At 43.9% G+C, this 20,308-nt stretch overlaps 1 protein-coding gene across 1 annotated transcript in view; it reads right to left on the bottom strand.

Annotated features, from left to right (window-relative positions):
* Positions 1-19,927, bottom strand: part of IL16 (interleukin 16) — an 83,173-nt gene extending 63,246 nt beyond the window's left edge. Inside the window, exon 1 of the mRNA XM_079914068.1 lies at positions 19,601-19,927. Within this exon, the coding sequence (XP_079770194.1) occupies positions 19,601-19,912 (312 nt within the window). The 5' untranslated portion in view covers positions 19,913-19,927. The remainder of the gene's footprint in view (positions 1-19,600) is intronic.
* Between the last annotated feature and the right edge of the window lie 381 nt (positions 19,928-20,308).

The raw sequence follows: 20,308 nt of genomic DNA, 5'->3' as shown, positions 1-20,308 counted from the left end.
ACAACTCCCACGTTAAAATGAAGAACTTCTGCTCATCACCTAAAGGAGTAAAAGGACACGCTAAAAATTAGGAAAAGAAAAAGACCAACAACTCAAAAGAAAAACAGAAAAAGCTTGGAAGGACCTATCACATAAGAGGAAATTCAAAAGTTCCATAAACACGTGGAAGTATGTGCAACCTTACTAGTAATTAGGGAAATGCAAATTACAATCAATATGAAAGACAATTTAACAGGCCCCAGACTGGAAAGTTTCAAAGCCTGATGATGTCAAGAATTGATGGGGACTTCCCTGGTGGTCCAGTGGTTAAGATTGCGCCTCCCAATGCAGGGAGTGCGGGTTTGATCCCTGGTCAGGGAGCTAAGATCCCACAAGGCTCACGGCCAAAAAACCAAAACATAAAACAGAAGCAATATTGAAACAAATTCAACAAAGGCTTTAAAAAACGATCCCCATCAAATAAATCTTTAAAAAGAAAACTGATGAAGGTGCAGAGCAATCAGAAACTTACACCTGTTGATGGAAGGGTAGATGCCACAATCACTTTAGAAAATAATTTGGCATATCTGGTACAAATGGAGATATTCGTGCCCTAAGGCTCACTGCTTCCTCATCTATTTTTATGCCCTAGTGAAACTTGCAGACATGCACATGGAGAAATGTACAAGAGTGACCGTTGCAGTACAGTCTCTGAAGAGAAGTAAAGGGAAATATCCCCAAAGCCCGTCTGTAGTAGGATGGATAAATTAATTGTGTGTTCACAAAATAGAATACCATAAAGCAGTGAAGATCAATGAACCACAGCAAAATGGAATAACATGAATAAATTTCTGGAACATAACACGGAGTAACAGAAGTAAGTCTATGCAATTGCGATCATATCATCTTCAAAAATAAGTAGAACTGAGACTTCCGGTTCTAGGACAAGATGGTGTCGACTCACTTTCCTCCTCTCTGCTAAATACAACTAAATACCCTGGAAATTATTCAACAGATAACAATAAAAAGATTCTGAATGCCAGCAAGGAGAAGGCTAATTGGCGAGCGACCACAGAATTTGATGAATGACAGCCTGGTGAATTCTTTGTGTTTCTTATAAAGAACTATACACCCAAATCAAGCCCTGGAAAGGCCTGCGACCCAGAACTGCCAATAGGCAATGACAAGAAACAAGCAAACAAACAACAATGCTCTCTCTGGCCTGGCCACAAGACCAGGAAATGGGAAACACCAACAAAGACCTAGTGGGATCCCCAGCCCCTGCCCCACAACCAGGGTACCAACAGGAGGTGTGACATGTCTGTCTTGGCAGCAGCAAACCCTGGCGGGCGTCCCAGCCCCTGTTCTACAACTAGAGCACCGGCAGGTGGTCCAATCTACCTGCAGCAGCAGCAGCAGCAAAGCCCCAGGCTGACCCAGCCCCCAGTCTATAACAGGGGCACAAGCAGGAGGTCGATCCACCTGTGTGGGCAGGATCAGTATTCCTGCCCTCCAGCTAGTGGCAAAGGAGACCCAGCGCCAGAAGCTTCCGCCCATCCTCACCCTGAGCGGCAGATGGTCACCAGTGATACCGGCAGGCCAGAGAAGCTCTCTCCATCCCAGCAGGCAGAACTGCAGGGATTAAGCGAGAGCTCTAGCCATGCCAGAAAAATGAAGCAGACTAGAATAGCATAGCAAGGGCTCTTAAAAATGTCATTACAAGAGCCCGCAAAAGTAGTCCAGAACTATGTTAAACGTAAGCAGGTGGCTGCCTGCTAAAATGGCAGATTTAAACCAGATCAAGAGACTCCAACATAATAATGCAAATGTCCAAGATACAATGAAAAGTCACTTCTAACATCAAGAGCCAGGAATACATGATTTGAATAAGAAAAGACAACCACTGATGCCACTACGAAGATGAATCAGATGTCAGAATTATCTGACAAGGATTAGAAAGCAGTCATCACTGAAATGCTTCAACAATCATTGACAAATTCTCTTGATACAAATGAAAAATTAAGAGACGTCCACCAAGAAATAGGTTTTTTAAAAGAAGCAAATGGAGATTAGAGAACTGAATTCAAGAAACCCGAAGAAATTAACACCAAGATACCTCATAATTAAACTTCTGGAAACCTACAGACAGAGAAAAAAATTCTTAAAATCAACCAGAGAGAAATGATACATTACCTCCCCCCAAAAACACCAAGTCAAAAGACAGATTTCACTGAAAACATGGAAGGCAGGAGGAAGGAAGACAATATTTTTCAAGTGAAGAAAAATTCATGCCAACTATAAATCCCATATTCATCGAAAATACCCTTCAGAAATGAAGAGGAAATAAAGATATTCTCAGATATAGGAAAAACTAAAAGAATGTGTTGCTAGATCAACCCTTAAAGAACGTCTCAAAGGAGCTCTCCAAATGAAAAGGAAATGATAAAACAGCTGGAAACTTCAGGAAGGAAAGAACAGCAGAATTGGTAAAAACAGGAGTAAACATAATAGATTATTTTTCCCTTCATAAGTTTCTTTAATCATATTTGTGGTTGAAGGAAAAGTTGTAACGTCATCCGATATGGTACTCAATGGATATAGAGGAAATATTTAAGACATGAAGAGAGTAAAGGGGCCTAAATGAAGTCAGTTTTCACTCAAAATAGCAAAACGCTTGTACCAATATGGCAATGCATAGCAATACGATAACATAGCAACCTCTATGAAAATTATAAATAGTGATATACTCAAGAATATTGTAAATAAATCCAAACAGAACTCTGAAAAATGTTCCAGTAATCCACAGGAAGGCAAGAGAAAAGCAACGAAGGAACAAGAAATAGAGGAAACAAACAGAAAACAAATAATAAGGTGGCAGACTTAAGCCTTAACATATTAATCATTACTTGAAATGTAAATGATTTAAACACATTGATTTTTCTTTAAATGGAAACAATCTAAATACATCCAAAATAGAGAGATTGACAGAGTAGATAAAAGTTTAAAATGACCCAACTATATGCTGTCCACTTGAAAATAATGACATAGGAAGGTCAAAAGTAAAAGGATTTTAAAAAGATATGAAAAGATTAATCAAAAGTAGCTAGAACTATGGGCTTCCCTGGTGGCGCTGTGGTTGAGAGTCCGCCTGCCGATGCAGGGGACGCGGGTTCGTGCCCCGGTCCGGGAAGATCCCACATGCCGCGGAGCGGCTGGGCCCGTGAGCCATGGCCGCTGAGCCTGTGCGTCCGGAGCCTGTGCTCCGCAACGGGAGAGGCCACAACAGTGAGAGGCCCGCATACCGCACACACACACACACACAAAAAAAAAAAGTAGCTAGAACTAGAGAATACATCATTCAGGAATATAAACAGATAGGGTACACTCTAAAGAAAAGCCGGGGAATGAGAGCCCCACAATTAAGGATAGTGGTTACCTCTTTAAGAGTGGGAATGGGATGGCAACAGGTAGGGGCACTCAAGGGACCACAAAGTTCATGGTAAGTTTTGTTCCTTCAACATGATGATTGATAGAGAGGTATTTAGGGCAACTTTATTTTTTAGAGCGCATATACATTTTATAAATTCATTTTTATATTCTCAGTATTTGACAAACTATTTTTAAGATCCTAAAATAATAAATTATGACACATCCATGTGATGGAAACTCACACAGGTTTTAACATTTTTTCAGACATTCTCCTGTGACTACTACCCAGAATTCATTCTTCAATGGGAACACATACATTTGTGTTTCTGTCATAAGTTACTGTAGTAAAATAAGGAGGCACAGCATGGCCTAGAAATCCAGAGGGAGAAGGTTGTTTCAAGTAGGGAGAGTGGAAACTAAAGAATAAAGGAAGGATCGGGAAAAGATTCGTGACCGATATTCTATTGATGCTGAGCCTTAATGGATGACTAAGACATGGATTCATGAAGACAAGAGTCAAGAAGGTATTCCAAGCAGAGGTATTCCAAGCAGCCGGGGCATCAAGGGCAGAAGCCTGGAGATAGTAACTAGTGGGATGGATGCAAAGAATAGGGAGAAGCCTTAGGTGGCCTGTAATGTACATATGAAGGGCCACACTGAGAAACAAGAGTAGGAAAGGTAGATGGTTTACTACTTCTTCCCAATTTCCCTTCTCCTCCTGCTTCTCTCCACCAGACCCCCTTTCCCTAACCAAATGGTGTCCTGTCAGAACCAATGAGGTTCAGAAGACCAGCTTCCAAGCAAATAGCTCCAAATGCCTTTGACTATGGAAAGAGCAAAGAAATCACGTGAAGTGATGTCTGGAAGACAGCAAGTGCTCCTTAATCGTACCTGTGGGCCGGCCCTCCAGTTTCCTGCACGTGGACCACCCTAGGCTCCCTCCCCACACACACAGGGGATGTGGCTACTCCGTGGGAGTCCTGGAGTCCCAAGCTTCCCTCCCAGGGGCTGCTCTCAGCCTCCACAAGCTGCTCTTCTGTGGCAGGAAGAGGCAAGCGGCCAAAGGATTGGGTTTCCCACTTGCCAAGGAAGGCTGGGCCTCAAAGCCACAGGCTGAGCTGCTCGCAGGCAGCAAGACGAAGAAACTTGTCTGCTCACAGAGGGCCTCGACCACCCTCTCTCCCCACAACAGCACATGCCAGAGATTCAGACGGTTGATCTGACCTCATCATATCCTGAGTCACTCTGCGTGAGTGGTGACTTTGCCTAACCGATAATTTGAATTTGTAAAGAAAAGCAGGGTTTTCCACACTACAGAGGCCATTCCCATGTGGATCAAAGCATTCTGTATCCTTTTAGGAAGGCAGCCCCAGAGGGAGGCCCTCCCACACGTCTGGCCTCATCTGTTGCTCTCCTATTCCCAGATCGAGTGTCCAGTGACTCCAGACCCCCAGATCGAGTGTCCAGTGACTCCAATGGGAATGCCCAAAGCAATGTCCAATGTAAACCCATGTGTGGGCTCAAAAACACCAATGCCAGCTCAGGCTATGTCAATAGACTCTAGGCCTTAAGGGTGGCCTCATTATACTCATTTATGCAACAACCATTCTTCCCACAAATATTTATAGAGCCACTACTATGTGTCAGTACCCAATCTCATCTGGTGCCATAAAAAGAGGGCCAGCTCCAGGGCAGATAAATACTGGCTTCAGGCCTTTTTGGTGATCTGCTAATATTTAGCTAGAGAGAAACGGAGAAACAAATGAGGTGGGAGGCGTCAGATTGCATCAAAGGACCTTGCGCCCGCAACCTGTCTCTCTCCCCTGGGTCTATCTGATCAAGAGCAAATCACACCACTCACGTGTACAGCCCTAGGCTGGAGGGGTGCCAGGGTGGCTGTTTGCTGGAGTTGGGGGGGGGGGTGATGATTAGAGAATTGCAGGTGTCCACATTCTTGCAGGTAAGACCTCTTGTGGTACTGGACTGTGCTGTGGGTAGTAGAAGAAGGGAAGCATGGACGGTGGCCGAGAGCCAAGAAAAGGCTCTCCCTGTGCCACCACATTCCAGTGCAAAATGCTGAGAAATCCAAGAACTTACTTGAACTTGGCTGTCCAAGTACTTATGAAGGTATGTTTGTCAAGGGAGGAGGACAGAACATATATTTTTAAACATATTTTTACCTTGATTTATAACTTTTAAACATGGAGATATTTGGCATATAGATCTCCATTGGTTCTCTTGTCCCAGATCCTGCCCGTGTTAGAGGCAGGCCTGCTTCAAGCAGAAGGAAAGTGATCGCAATGAGAGGCAAAGACATGCAGGAATGAATGAAGAATGATGGAAGCGGTAAACATGTGAATTAATGGAAATGAATACTGACTCTACAGAACAATAACAATTATCAGGTCTTGAGTTTTAAATATTTGTAGACTTGAGATGCATGACGATAATATCCAAAGAAAAGTGGGACATATAAATGGAGCTGTGTGTCTAAGGTCTAAGTGTTGTCTGAGAACTGGTAAGAGTACAAATTTATAGGAGACTCTAAATCATTAAGAACATAGGTTGTATATTTTAATGGTTAAAAAATAGTAAAAAATGTATAACTAAGAAGCTAAAAGAAGGGCAAATGGAGTAGTAAAAAAAAATGTATTAATCTAAAAGAGGGCAAGAAGAGATGAATAAAAAAAACAAATGTAAAACTTTGAGGACAGCTAGAAACCAAAAATTAAGAGAGTAGATATAGACCCAAACTCATCTGCAATGACATTAAATGTAAGTGGTATGAATACTCCCTATTATAAGATAAAGATTGTAAGATGGAAGAAAAATAACCTAATTACATGCTGCTTACATGAAATATTCCTTATATAGGTGAACACAGGTTGTAGATAAAAAGAGGAAAAAGATATGCAATGCAAACACTAACCAAAAGACAGTAGGCTAAGCTATACTAATATCAGATCATTTTTCTGCAAAAGTAATTGATAGACTAAAGAGGACTATTCCAAAATTATAAAGGTGTTAATCCACCAGGAAAATACTTTTAAATGCTAAATGTGTATGCACAGTAAAAATATAACTTCAAAATATATAAAGCAGGGCTTCCCTGGTGGCGCAGTGGTTGAGAGTCTGCCTGCCGATGCAGGGTACACGGGTTCGTGCCCCGGTCCGGGAAGATCCCACATGCCGCGGAGCGGCTGGGCCCGTGAGCCATGGCCACTGAGCCTGCGCGTCCAGAGCCTGTGCTCTGCAACGGGAGAGGCCACAACAGTGAGAGGCCCACGGACCGCAAAAAAAAAAAAAAAAAAAAAAAAATTAGAAGGAAGAAATAGAGCTATGATTATTCAAAAATGGCAAAAAAAAAAAAAAAAAAGAATTGCGTATGCTGAAAACCAAAAAAAAAAAAGCAGCCAAACTTTGAAGAAATACATCATGTCAGCAGATTGGAAAATTCAATATTGTAAAAATGTCAGTTCTTTTCAAATAAATCTATAGGAGGATTAGGGTAAAAAGTCCACCAGAAGCATCAACTCTAGTTTGCAATTCCAGTAGAAAGCCCACCAGAATTATCAACTCTAGTTTGTAGAACAAAGCTAGAGGACTTGTACTACCAGATATCAAAAAACTTGTTCTAAAAGTATCATCATTAAAATTGTGTGATATCAGTGAAAGGAAAAAGAAAAAATACTTAGAATGGAGAGGTCAGAAATAGAGAGATAGATATAGTTCTTGACTTATAAAAAAGATGACATTGTTGTACAGTGGGGCAGGGACGGGCTTTTAAAAAAATAGTGCTAGATCAATTGGATATCCATATAGGAAAAAAAATATTTAATGTGTACACAAGGTATACAAAAATCGGCTTCATATGAATTAAAGATCTAAATGTGAAAGATAAAACAACAAAGCCTCTAGAAGCATCACGGGGGAATATCTTTATGACCTTGCAATAGACAAAAAATTTCTTTAAAAGGACCCCTAGTAAATCTGGAGTCAAGCTTGACTTGTGGGATGCAGAAGTGGTATCTCTCTCCCATTCCCACCACCTCCTCTCTCTCCCCTCCCTCCACTGTCCCCCTCTGCATTTTTTACCCCAATCCTACCTGCACACCCCACCACTCTGGCTCCCTCCAAGGAAGCACTACCTACAGCATTCGTCCACACATGCTGAGCCTCCTGGAGGGACAAGCAGGTCCCTTAGGTCAGCTTGACCTAAGCCATTCTCTTGTTTTGAGATTGCTTAGATGTCATAGTGATTGACCTGGGCCCATTCGCCTCTAGGGAGGTTCCATAATGAAGGACATAAATCCTATGACTGTAGAACGCTCTGGGAAAATGAAAGGTAACCTTGAAGGCTCCTTTGAGGATGTAATTCCCCAACTACTCATCCCCTACCTGGGACCCTTTCCATAAGAAAACGGAACCAGCAGAGCCATAGCTTAGGGGAGGGGACAAGGAACAGGATTGATTACGTTCACACCTGCAAGCAATCTGAGGGAAGGAATAGTATCAAATGTGTTTCTCAATCCCCAGAGGAGAGCTCGTAGCACGTGCTTTGCCAATGTTTGAGAAACAGAAGGAAAGGGATGAAGGAGAAAGGAGAAGAAAGAGGAAAGAGAAGGTGGTTTAGGTAAGCTTCAGTCCCACCTGAGTGCGCTCCCTTCCCTTTGCCTCAACATCCTACTTAAAGGGCATTTAAAAATGCTCTTGCCAGGGGCTTCCGGGAAGATGGCGGAAGAGTAAGACGCGGAGATCACCTTGCTGCCCACAGACACACCAGAAATACATCTACACGTGGAACAACTCCTACAGAACACCTACTGAACGCTGGCAGAAGACCTCAGACCTCCCAAAAGGCAAGAAACCCCCCCACGTACCTGGGTAGGGCAAAAGAAAACAGAATAAACAGAGACAAAAGGATAGGGACGGGACCTGCACCAGTGGGAGGGAGCTGTGAAGGAGGAAAGCTTTCCACACACTAGGAAGCCCCTTTGCGGGCGGCGACTGCGGGTGGCGCAGGGGAAAGCTTCGGTGCCGCGGAAGAGAGCACAGCAACAGGGGTGCGGAGGGCAAAGCGGAGAGATTCCCACACAGAGGATCAGGGCCGACCGGCACTCACCAGCCGGAGAAGCTTGTCTGCTCACCCGCCGGGGCGGGCGGGGCTGGGAGTTGAGGCTTGGGCTTCGGTCGGAGCGCCGGGAGAGGAATGGGGTTGGCGGCATGAACACAGCCTGCAGGGCGTTAGTGCGCCACGGCTAGCCGGGAGGGAGTCCGGGGAAAAGTCTGGACCTGCCGAAGAGGCAAGAGGCTTTTTCTTCCCTCTTTGTTTCCTAGTGCGCGAGGAGAGGGGATTAAGAGTGGTGCTTAAAGGAGCTCCAGAGACGGGCGCGAGCCGCGGCTAACAGCGCAGACCCCAGAGACGGGCAGGAGATGCTAAGGCTGCTGCTGCCACCACCAAGAAGCCTGTGTGCGAGCACAGGTTACTATCCACACCCCCCTTCCGGGGAGCCTGTCCAGCCCGCCACTGCCAGGGTCCCGGGATCCAGGGACAACTACCCCGGAAGAACACACGGCGCGCCTCAGGCCGGTGCAACGTCACGCCGGCCTCTGCCGCCGCAGGCCCGCCCTGCACTCCATGCCCCTCCCTCCCCCGGGCCTGAGTGAGCCAGAGCTCCCGAATCAGTGGCTCCTTTAACCCCCTCCTGTATGAGCGAAGAACAGACGCCCTCCGGCGACCTACACGCAGAGGCGGGGCCAAATCCAAAGCTGAGCCCCTGGGGGCTGTGAGAACAAAGAAGAGAAAGGGAAATCTCTCCCAGCAGCCTCAGGAGCAGCGGATTAAAGCTCCACAATCAACTTGATGTCTGTGGAATACATGAATAGACAGCGGATCATCCCAAATTGAGGAGGTGGACTTTGAGAGCAAGATTTATGCTGTATAGCTGTGCTTCCACCATTTGTCCTAGGGTTCTATCCATCCGTTTTTTGTTGTTGTTGTTGTTTTTTAATTTTTTTCTTAATAATTCTTTTTATTTTAATAACTTTATTATATTTTATCTTATTTTATTTTACTTTATCTTCTTTCTTTCTTTCTTTTTCTCCTTCCTTCCCTCCTTCCTTCCTTCCTTCCTCGTCCCTCCCTCCCTCCCTCCTTTCTTTCTTTCTTTTTCTTTCTTTCTTCTTCTACTAATTCTTTCTTTCTACTTTTTCTCCCTTTTATTCTGAGCCGTGTGGATGAAAGGCTCTTGGTGCTGCAGCCAGGAGTCAGTGCTGTGCTTCTGAGGTGGGAGAGCCAACTTCAGGACACTGGTCCACAAGAGACCTCTCAGCTCCACATAATATCAAACAGCGAAAATCTCCCAGAGATCTCCATCTCGACACCAGCACCCAGCTTCACTCAACGACCAGCAAGCTACAGTGCTGGACATCCTATGCCAAACAACTAGCAAAACAGGAACACAACCCCACCCATTAGCAGAGAGGCTGCCTAAAATCATAATAAGTCCACAGACACCCCAAAACACACCACCAGATGTGGACCTGCCCACCAGAAAGACAAGATCCAGCCTCATCCACCAGAACACACTAGTCCCCTCCACCAGGAAGCCTACACCACCCTCTGAACTAACCTTAGCCACTGGGAACAGACACCAAAAACAATGGGAACTACAAGCCTGCAGCCTGCAAAAAGGAGACCCCAAACACAGTAAGATAAGCAAAATGAGAAGACAGAAAAAACACACAGCAGATGAAGGAGCAAGATAAAAACCCACCAGACCTAACAAATGAAGAGGAATTAGGCAGTCTACCTGAAAAAGATTTCAGAATAATGATAGTAAAAATGATCCCAAATCTTGGAAATAGAATGGACAAAATGCAAGAAACATTTAACAAGGACCTAGAAGAACTAAAGATGAAACAAACAAGGATGAACAACACAATAAATAAAATTAAAAATACTCTAGATGGGATCAGTAGCAGAATAACTGAGGCAGAAGAACGGATAAGTGACCTGGAAGATAAAAGAGTGGAAATAACTACTGCAGAGCAGAATAAAGAAAAAGAAATGAAAAGAACTGAGGACAGTCTCAGAGACCTCTGGGACAACATTAAATGCACCAACATTCGAATTATAGGGGTTCCAGAAGAAGAGAAAAAGAAAGGGACTGAGAAGATATTTGAAGAGATTATAGTTGAAAACTTCCCTAATATGGGAAAGGAAATAGTTAATCAAGTCCAGGAAGCACAGAGAGTCCCATACAGGATAAATCCAAGGAGAAATACATCAAGACACATATTACTCAAACTGTCAAAAATTAAATACAAAGAAAACATACTAAAAGCAGCAAGGGAAAAACAACAAATAACACACAAGGGAATCTCCATAAGGTGAACCGCTGATCTTTCAGCAGAATCTCTGCAAGCCAGAAGGCACTGGCAGGACATATTTAAAGTGATGAAGGAGAAAAAACTGCAACCAAGATTACTCTACCCAGCAAGGATCTCATTCAGATTTGATGGAGAAATTAAAACCTTTACAAAGAAGCAAAAGCTGAGAGAGTTCAGCACCACCAAACCAGCTTTACAACAACTGCTAAAGGAACTTCTCTAGGCAAGAAGCACAAGAGAAGGAAAAGAGCTACAATAACGAACCCAAAACAATTAAGAAAATGGGAATAGGAACATACATATCGATAATTACCTTAAATGTAAATGGACTAAATGCTCCCACCAAAAGACACAGATTGGCTGAATGGATACAAAAACAAGACCCATATATTTGCTGTCTACAAGAGACCCACTTCAGACCTAGAGACACATACAGACTGAAAGTGAGGGGATGGAAAAAGATATTTCATGCAAATGGAAACCAAAAGAAAGCTGGAGTAGCAATTCTCATATCAGACAAAATAGACTTTAAAATAAAGACTATTAGAAGAGACAAAGAAGGACACTACACAATGATCAAGGGATCGATCCAAGAAGAAGATATAACAATTGTAAATATTTATGCACCCAACATAGGAGCACCTCAATACATAAGGCAAATACTAACAGCCATAAAAGGGGAAATCGACAGTAACACATTCATAGTAGGGGACTTTAACACCCCACTTTCACCAATGGACAAATCATCCAAAATGAAAATAAATAAGGAAACACAAGCTTTAAATGATATGTTAAACAAGATGGACTTAATTGATATTTATAGGACATTCCATCCAAAAACAACAGAATACACATTTTTCTCAAGTGCTCATGGAACATTCTCCAGGATAGATCATATCTTGGGTCACAAGTCAAGCCATGGTAAATTTAAGAAAATTGAAATTGTTTCAAGTATCTTTTCTGACCACAACACTATGAGACTAGATATCAATTACAGGAAAAGATTTGTAAAAAATACAAACACATGGAGGCCAAACAATAAACTACTTAATAACGAAGTGATCACTGAAGAAATCAAAGAGGAAATAAAAAATACGTAGAAACAAATGACAATGGAGACGCGACAACCCAAAATCTATGGGATGCAGCAAAAGCCATTCTAAGAGGGAAGTTTATAGCAATACAATCCTACCTTAAGAAACAGGAAACATCTCGAATAAACAACCTAACCTTGCACCTAAAGCAATTAGAGAAAGAAGAACAAAAAACCCCCAAAGTTAGCAGAAGAAAAGAAATAATAAAAATCAGATCAGAAATAAATGGAAAAGAAATGAAGGAAATGATAGCAAAGATCAATAAAACTAAAAGCTGGTTCTTTGAGAAGATAAACAAAATTGATAAACCATTAGCCAGACTCCTCAAGAAAAAAAGGGAGAAGACTCAAATCAATAGAATTAGAAATGAAAAAGGAGAAGTAACAACTGACACTGCAGAAATACAAAAGATCATGAGAGATTACTACAAGCAACTCTATGCCAATAAAATGGACAACCTGGAAGAAATGGACAAATTCTTAGAAATGCATAACCTGCCAAGACTGAATCAGGAAGAAATAGAAAATATGAACAGACCAATCACAAGCACTGAAATTGAAACTGTGATTAAAAATCTTCCAACAAACAAAAGCCCAGGACCAGATGGCTTCACAGGCGAATTCTATCAAATATTTAGAGAGGAGCTAACACCTGTCCTTCTCAAACTCTTCCAAAATATAGCAGAGGGGGGAACACTCCCAAACTCATTCTACGAGGCCACCGTCACCTTGATACCAAAACCAGACAAGGATGTCACAAAGAAAGAAAACTACCGGCCAATATCACTGATAAACATAGATGCAAAAATCCTCAACAAAATACTAGCAAACAGAATCCAACAGCACATTAAAAGGATCATACACCATGATCAAGTGGGGTTTATTCCAGGAATGCAAGGATTCATCAATATACGCAAGTCAGTCAATGTGATAAACCATATTAACAAATTGAAGGAGAAAAACCATATGATCATCTCAATAGATGCAGAGAAAGCTTTCGACAAAATTCAACACCCATTTATGATAAATTCTCTGCAGAAAGTAGGCATAGAGGGAACTTTCCTCAACATAACAAAGGCCATATATGACAAACCCACAGCCAACATCGTCCTCAATGGTGAAAAACTGAAACCATTTCCACTAAGATCAGGAACAAGACATGGTTGCCCACTCTCACCACTCTTATTCAACATAGTTTTGGAAGTTTTAGCCACAGCAATCAAAGAAGAAAAGGAAATAAAAGGAATCCAAATTGGAAAAGAAGAAGTAAAACTGTCACTGTTTGCAGATGTCATGATACTATACATAGAGAATCCTAAAGATGCTACCAGAAAGCTATTAGAGCTAATCAATGAATTTGGTAAAGTAGCAGGGTACAAAATTAATGCACAGAAATCTCTGGCATTCCTGTACACTAATGATGAAAAATCTGAAAGTGAAATCAAGAAAACACTCCCATTTACCATTGCAACAAAAAGAATAAAATATCTAGGAATAAACCTACCTAAGGAGACAAAAGACCTGTATGTAGAAAATAATAAGACACTGAGGAAGGAAATTAAAGATGATACAAATAGATGGAGAGATATATCATGTTCTTGGATTGGAAAAATCAACATTGTGAAAATGACTCTACTACCCAAAGCAATCTACATATTCACTGCAATCCCTATCAAACTACCACTGGCATTTTTCACAGAACTAGAACAAGAAATTTCACAATTTGTATGGAAACACAAAAGACCCTGAATAGCCAAAGCAATCTTGAGAACAAAAAACGGAGCTGGAGGAATCAGGCTCCCTGACTTCAGACTGTACTACAAAGCTACAGTAATCAAGACAGTATGGTACTGGCACAAAAACAGAAAGATAGATCAATGGAACAGGATAGAAACTCCAGAGATAAACCCACGCACATATGGTCACCTTATCTTTGATAAAGGAGGCAGGAATGTACAGTGGAGAAAGGACAGCCTCTTCAATAAGTTGTGCTGGGAAGACTGGACAGGTACATGTAAAAGTATGAGATAAGATCATTCCCTAACACTATACACAAAAATAAGCTCAAAATGGATTAAAGACCTAAATGTAAAGCCAGAAACTATCAAACTCTTAGAGGAAAACATAGACAGGATAGTCCATGACAGAAATCACAGCAAGATCCTTTTTGACCCACCTTCTAGAGAAATGGAAATAAAAACAAAAATAAACAAATGGGACCTAATGAAACTTAAAAGCTTTTGCACAGCAAAGGAAACAATAAACAAGACCAAAAGACAGCCCTCAGAATGGGAGGAAATATTTGTAAATAAAGCAACTGACAAAGAATTAATCTCCAAAATTTACAAGCAGCTCATGCAGCTCAATAACAAAAAAACAAACAACCCAATCCAAAAATGGGCAGAAGACCTAAATAGACATTTCTCCAAAGAAGATATACAGACTGCCAACAAACACATGAAAAAAATGCTCAACTTCATTAATCATTAGAGAAATGCAAATCAAAACTACAATGAGATATCATCTCACACCAGTCAGAATGGCCATCATCAAAAAATCTAGAAACAATAAATGCCGGAGAGGGTGTGGAGAAAAGGGAGCCCTCTTGCACTGTTGGTGGGAATGTAAATTGATACAGCCACTACGGAGAACAGTATGGAGGTTCCTTAAAAAACTACAAATAGAACTACCATATGACCCAGCAATCCCACTACTGGGCATATACCCTGAGAAAACCATAATTCAGAAAGAGTCATGTACCAAAATGTTCATGGCAGCTCTATTTACTATAGCCTGGAGATGGAAACAACCTAAGTGTCCATCATCAGATGAATGGATAAAGAAGATGTGGCACATATATACAATGGAATATTACTCAGCCATAAAAAGAAATGAAATTGAACTATTTGTAATGAGGTGGATAGACCTAGAGTCCGTCATACAGAGTGAAGTAAGTCAGAAAGAGAAAGACAAATACCATATGCTAACACATATATGTGGAATTTAAGAGAAAAAAATGTCATGAAGAACCTAGGGGTAAGACGGGAATAAAGACACAGACCTACTAGAGAATGGACTTGAGGATATGGGGAGGGGAAGGGTAAGCTGTGACAAAGCGAGAGAGAGGCATGGACATATATACACTACCAAACGTAAGGTAGATAGCTAGTGGGAAGCAGCTGCATAGCACAGGGAGATCAGCTCGGTGCTTTGTGACCACCTAGAGGGGTGGGATAGGGAGGGTGGGAGGGAGGGAGATGCAAGAGGGAAGAGATATGGGAACATATGCATATGTATAACTGATTCACTTCGTTATAAAGCAGAAACTAACACACCATTGTAAAGCAATTATACTCCAATAAAGATGTAAAAAAAAAAAAAAATACTCTTGCCATTTGGAAAAAGACAGTGGGTCTGGCGTCTGTGCATTCCCTCCTTTGAAAAGTCTAGGTCTGATACATTGCGTTTTTGTTTATTAGGTTGGGGAGTCTGGCTTTGAACATCCTTCCCCAGGGGTCTGGAAGCTCCTCCTGAAAAAGGACCCTGCCAGTCCCTTAATGCACAGCACAGATCCCAATGCTTACTCCAGATTCCGCACACCCCTGCCCAGCTTTGACACATCCCTGGGTGATGATTTACTTAGTCCTAATTGTGCCAAGGACAACACATCCAATAAGGCTTTTTTTTTCAGTTGGCTGTTTATCTAACTTCCTCTTTTTTAATTTTCGTATTAGGCGTTTCTAGAGAAGAGGCTGATGTCACAGGGCCTCTTTCCAGATGTTGTTTTGAAATCAGTGTAACCATGGCATTGCTGGAAGCTGAGGAGTCCATCTGGGCCAACTGAGTCATGCCTGGGTGCAGGGCAGGAGCCAGGCGGGGGCTAGAGTGTCCCTGCGAGAAGGGACAGGGAGGGGGGTGTTACTGAGTACACAGAGGCTCCTCCAGAAAAGGAAATTGGGACAAGCTGTCACCTTTGCCTTTCTGCCCTGGCACTGTTGATACAGGACCTGCTCAGACAACTGAAACATTTACTTGCTCAGAACTCATTCATGGATAGTGAAAGATCACCTGTGCTCCTTAAAAAGAAAAAAACAGTCTTGGGTTCAGAGCTGGCCAATACCCCTGTCTGCCTTCCCAGTTCATCCCTGCCTCGAACTTGACGCAAATACACACCACTCCTCCCCCCATCTCAGCAAACAAACCACTTTCCAGCCTCTGAGACTTCTTCCTGTCCCTCTGCCTGTTCGTACTGCTAGGATCTGGACTTGTCTGCTTGGAGATCCTGCTTTCACCCCCTCCGGGTTGCCCTTCCCCAAATAGAACAGCACATTCCTCCTCAGCACCCCCACGATTTCCCTTACAGATCTGTAGCCGCACCCCGAAACAGGAATCATCTGTTTCATCCCTGTCTTCCTCATTAGCCTATGAGCATTGCAAAACTACAAGTCTTGCCCACGGCCTGGCACATTTAATATATGCTATTGAATTCATTAATTACTTAATTACTCAGTGACAGTCAGCATCCCCATCCTAAAACAGAAATAATAATAATAGTATTTATTAAGCAATTCCTATGTGCACTGCACTGTGGATTTTCTTATGTAAATACTTATAGCTTTATCCTAAGAAAACTCATATATCATTATTAACATTCTCCATTTCATAGATGAGAAAATGGGCACACAAAAAGGTAAAGTGACCAACAAGGACCTACTGTATAGAACAGGGAACTCTGCTCAATATTACATGACAACTTAAATGGGAAAAGAATTTGAAAAAGAATAGACACATGTATACGTATAACTGAATCACTTTGCTGTACACCTGAAACTATCAATATCACAGCACTGTTAATCGACTATACTCCAATATAAAATAAAAAGTTAAAGTGAATTGTCCAGGATCACACAACTGGGAAAGCTGGACTCAAGGCCAAGCAGTCAGACTAATGAGCCCACGCCGCCAGCCCCTGTGCCATACGGCCCACCCTCGCCCTCGGAAATACAAATGCCGCTGTGACTTCCTTCCTCCCAGGAAGGAGACAATGAGATAGAGCTGTGAAAACATTTTTTAAACCAAATTATGGTGCACATGTGAATCACAGAGAGACGAAAAGGTGGAGTTTATCGTTGACCCCTTGCCAGTTTCCTGTCCTATGCCTGTTCATCTAGCTTCCCCGGGTCTCCAGCCTCCTGTCACTGGACAGGCGCCCAAAACGCAGCTCGAGACACACTCTCCTGTGCACGGTGGCCCACGCATAAGCACTCGGTGCCTCCTGCCCTCATCTTTGCTCACACAGCTCCTTCCACCTAGGATTCTCTTCCACCCACCCCTGCTTTGTCAGATCCTGCGTCCTTCTGGCAACATCTCACCTTTTCCCGATCATTTTTGCAGCCCTGAGTATTTCCCATATTAGAACAGGCCACCTCCTTTCCCCGGGGTAGGTCAGGTCAGAACTTGCAGTTGAACTTGCTGCCTCTCGCCCCCCTCCATCCTTCCATCGACAAATCCCGTTGGCTTTGTCTTGAAAATAAATGCCTACCCTGAGCATCCTCAGTGCCTTCCCCATGACCCTTTCAATCCAGCCACGTCACTTCCGGCCTCGGTTATTGTCGTAGCTCCGCTAACCGGCCTCCCTACGCTCCATTCTCTGCTCAGCAGCCAGAGTGCTCCTGAAAAGGATCGGGTCACTCCCCTGCTCCGTCTTCCAAGGCTTCCCCATCCTTCTGAGAGTAAAACTCCACGTATGGTGCCTGGCTACCACCCCGACTCCATCCTCCCCTGCTCTCCCCTTCCCTGAACCGCCCGTGCACCCTATTCTCCTCCAGCATTCCACAAGCACATTCTTCTCTTCCTGTCTTCGCACATGCTGTTCCCTCCGCCCGGAACGCTCTTCCCGCCTGTTGTTCATATGACTCCCTTCTCTGCTTCATTCGTTCAGGTCATGGCTCAAATGTCACTTCTTTGGAGGAGCCTTCGTGATCACCTTTTCAAAAAGGGCAGTGACCCCTCCTCATTGCTCTCTATCCCTTTATCCTGCTTAATATTTCTTCAGAGCCCTTCACTCTTTAATATTATAGCATATGCTGAGTTGTTAACACCTGTATCCCCCCACGAGAAGAAAAGCTGCCCAAGGGCAGGGACTGAGTCTGGTTTACTCCCTAGAACAGTGCCTGACACCGGTCGGTACTCTGTAAACATGGACTAAATGTACTGATACCCACCCCTAGAGATATGCCGCCTCCTTTTGAGCCTCCAACAGCCCCGTTGGAGTGTATTCTTTGTTCCTCCACTTGAGACAAGTTCCTTGAAGGCAGGGGCTGGATCCCTATTGTGCCTGGCACGTAACAGGTGCTCAGGAAATGCTTGTTCAGTTAAATAGAAGCAAGTGAAAAGTTCGTTCTGGAGTCCGCTGGAATCTCCAAATGATTTTTAAATTTCATTTATGTGAACTCTGACCTGGATAAATTGGTATTGTCATTAATAAACTTGACTCTCAGTTGGTGGATAGTATACTGGTCATATCATTGGTGGCAAACCAGGAGCCTGGCCAGGCTCCCCCAAACCCACTGAGCTGCTGTTCCCTCCTTCTACCCTATCGGGTGAGCTCAGCTCCCATCAACAGAAGCCACCTTGTGGGTGATGGAGCACCCTAGGCTGGGTGGGTCTCTTGAGGTAGCTGCTTGTGTGTGGAGATTATTGGGCCGGACCTGCTAACCTGTTATATAATGTTACATGATGGTGTTTACTATTCATGTGTTAAGCAATGATTTTCTTCCTCAAGGAAAGATGCAAGAGCACTGCGTCTCCTCCAAAGGTACCGGAACACCTTCCCTATTTGCTGTTGACAGTCACGTGACTGTGCCCCGCAGGTCTTGGCAGTAAGGTGTGGGAGAAGCCCCTCGGGGCTGGCCCATCCCTGAGCGAGCCGCACTGGCTCCAAGGTTCAGGGCTGTTTGGACCCTTGAGAAATCCTGCCTTTGATGGAAGGCTGAGGGCATAGGACTTATAGAGACTAATTCGAGAGTGAAATCCTTTAATCGCCTCTATCTCACAGTACCCTGCAATTTCCACCTTGCTGTAATAACAAAAATTGAAATACTGTCTAACAGAAGAGAAAACATTCTGTATCTTGGCAAGTCTCCAAACCCTACTTAGTTTTCCCTCTCCCCTTTCCTTGATGGCTCTGCCTGCCAGCCCTCACTCACACCTGTGTTGGAACTGGCACGGGGCACCTGGGGAACGTTCTCGGTCAGCATTCAAGTGCAAACTCACTCAGGCTATACTCCTTGCCCTGCTCGACCTTCCAGCTCCTGCTCAGTCCGGGCCTTATAAGTCAGCTTCTATCAGGTTCTCTACTGGATTCGATCTGAGCTGCCTGTGATGTGCTGGATACTGTCTGTCTGGAGATGAGCCCTTCCCAGTGTATTGCACCTGGCATTTTCCAGCAGGGACCCAGGCTCAGTTTACCTGGGGCTGACACCGTATCTCAAAGAATGTCTCAAGCAGGAAGGTCAACTGAGCCTGATTCACTGCCGTGCTCCTTGTCATCATTCCAGTGGGCCCTGCCTCAACTTCTTCCCTGCTCTCATTCAGAATGAGAACTCTGTGCCTTCCTGACTTTGGAATAAAAAAACGCGAAGACTTTCATTCACAGCACCGGAAGGCAACTGCAGGCTCCTCCAGCCCCACAAATCCTGGGCGTACCTTCATGAAGAGCATCCTCCTACAGTTCTGGCCTCCATCACTCCCAGCTGCCTGCAGTGGAGCGGCCTCGGAGGACAGCGTGAGATCAGGAACGCTGTCGGGCCCGGCCTCTGACGTGTCTGCCAGCTGCACAGATGAGAGGAAAAGTCCCTTCTTGCCGTGGCCCAGGGAAATCTCAAAAGGATCAGGATATCTCTCATCGGGGCTTGAGCCATCGTCACTGGTCTTGGCATTACACAGGATCAGGGACCGGGAGATGGACCAGAATTTTGTGGATTTTCTGCTCTTTCCAGAATGGCTGTGTGGCTCCATCCTGAGGGAGGAAGTAAAGCTGCCCTTCTTCCTTTCCTGATCTCTGGCCCTCGGTGGACGGGTGGCGACCAAACCGGGTTTAGCCACCACTTCATGGGTCCCTGGAGGAAAGAGAAAATGGGAAGAGGCAATGTGACTTGATGTGGACAAGTGGAGAGAGACCTGAGTCCTGGAACTGAGCTGCGAGTGCCGGGTGCGGTGCCCGTGAGACAGGACAGATGGAGAGATCATCCTTCAGTATCACTGGCCCTTCCAGGGTGCCGGCCACACGGGGTTCAGTGAGCCCAAGTGTTTTTACCACGCCCTCCACTCCCAGGATCCCGGAGGCCAGAGCTTCTCTTATCCAAACCCTCCTTCTGCACGCAGGGACACCAAGGCACAGAGAAGGAGGCTCAA

Source organism: Stenella coeruleoalba, assembly GCF_951394435.1.
Source record: "Stenella coeruleoalba genome assembly, chromosome: 2".
In the NCBI taxonomy this organism is placed as follows: domain Eukaryota; kingdom Metazoa; phylum Chordata; class Mammalia; order Artiodactyla; family Delphinidae; genus Stenella; species Stenella coeruleoalba.
The sequence above is the reverse complement of the archived record's forward strand: the minus strand, read 5'-3'. Positions and strand labels throughout refer to the sequence as shown.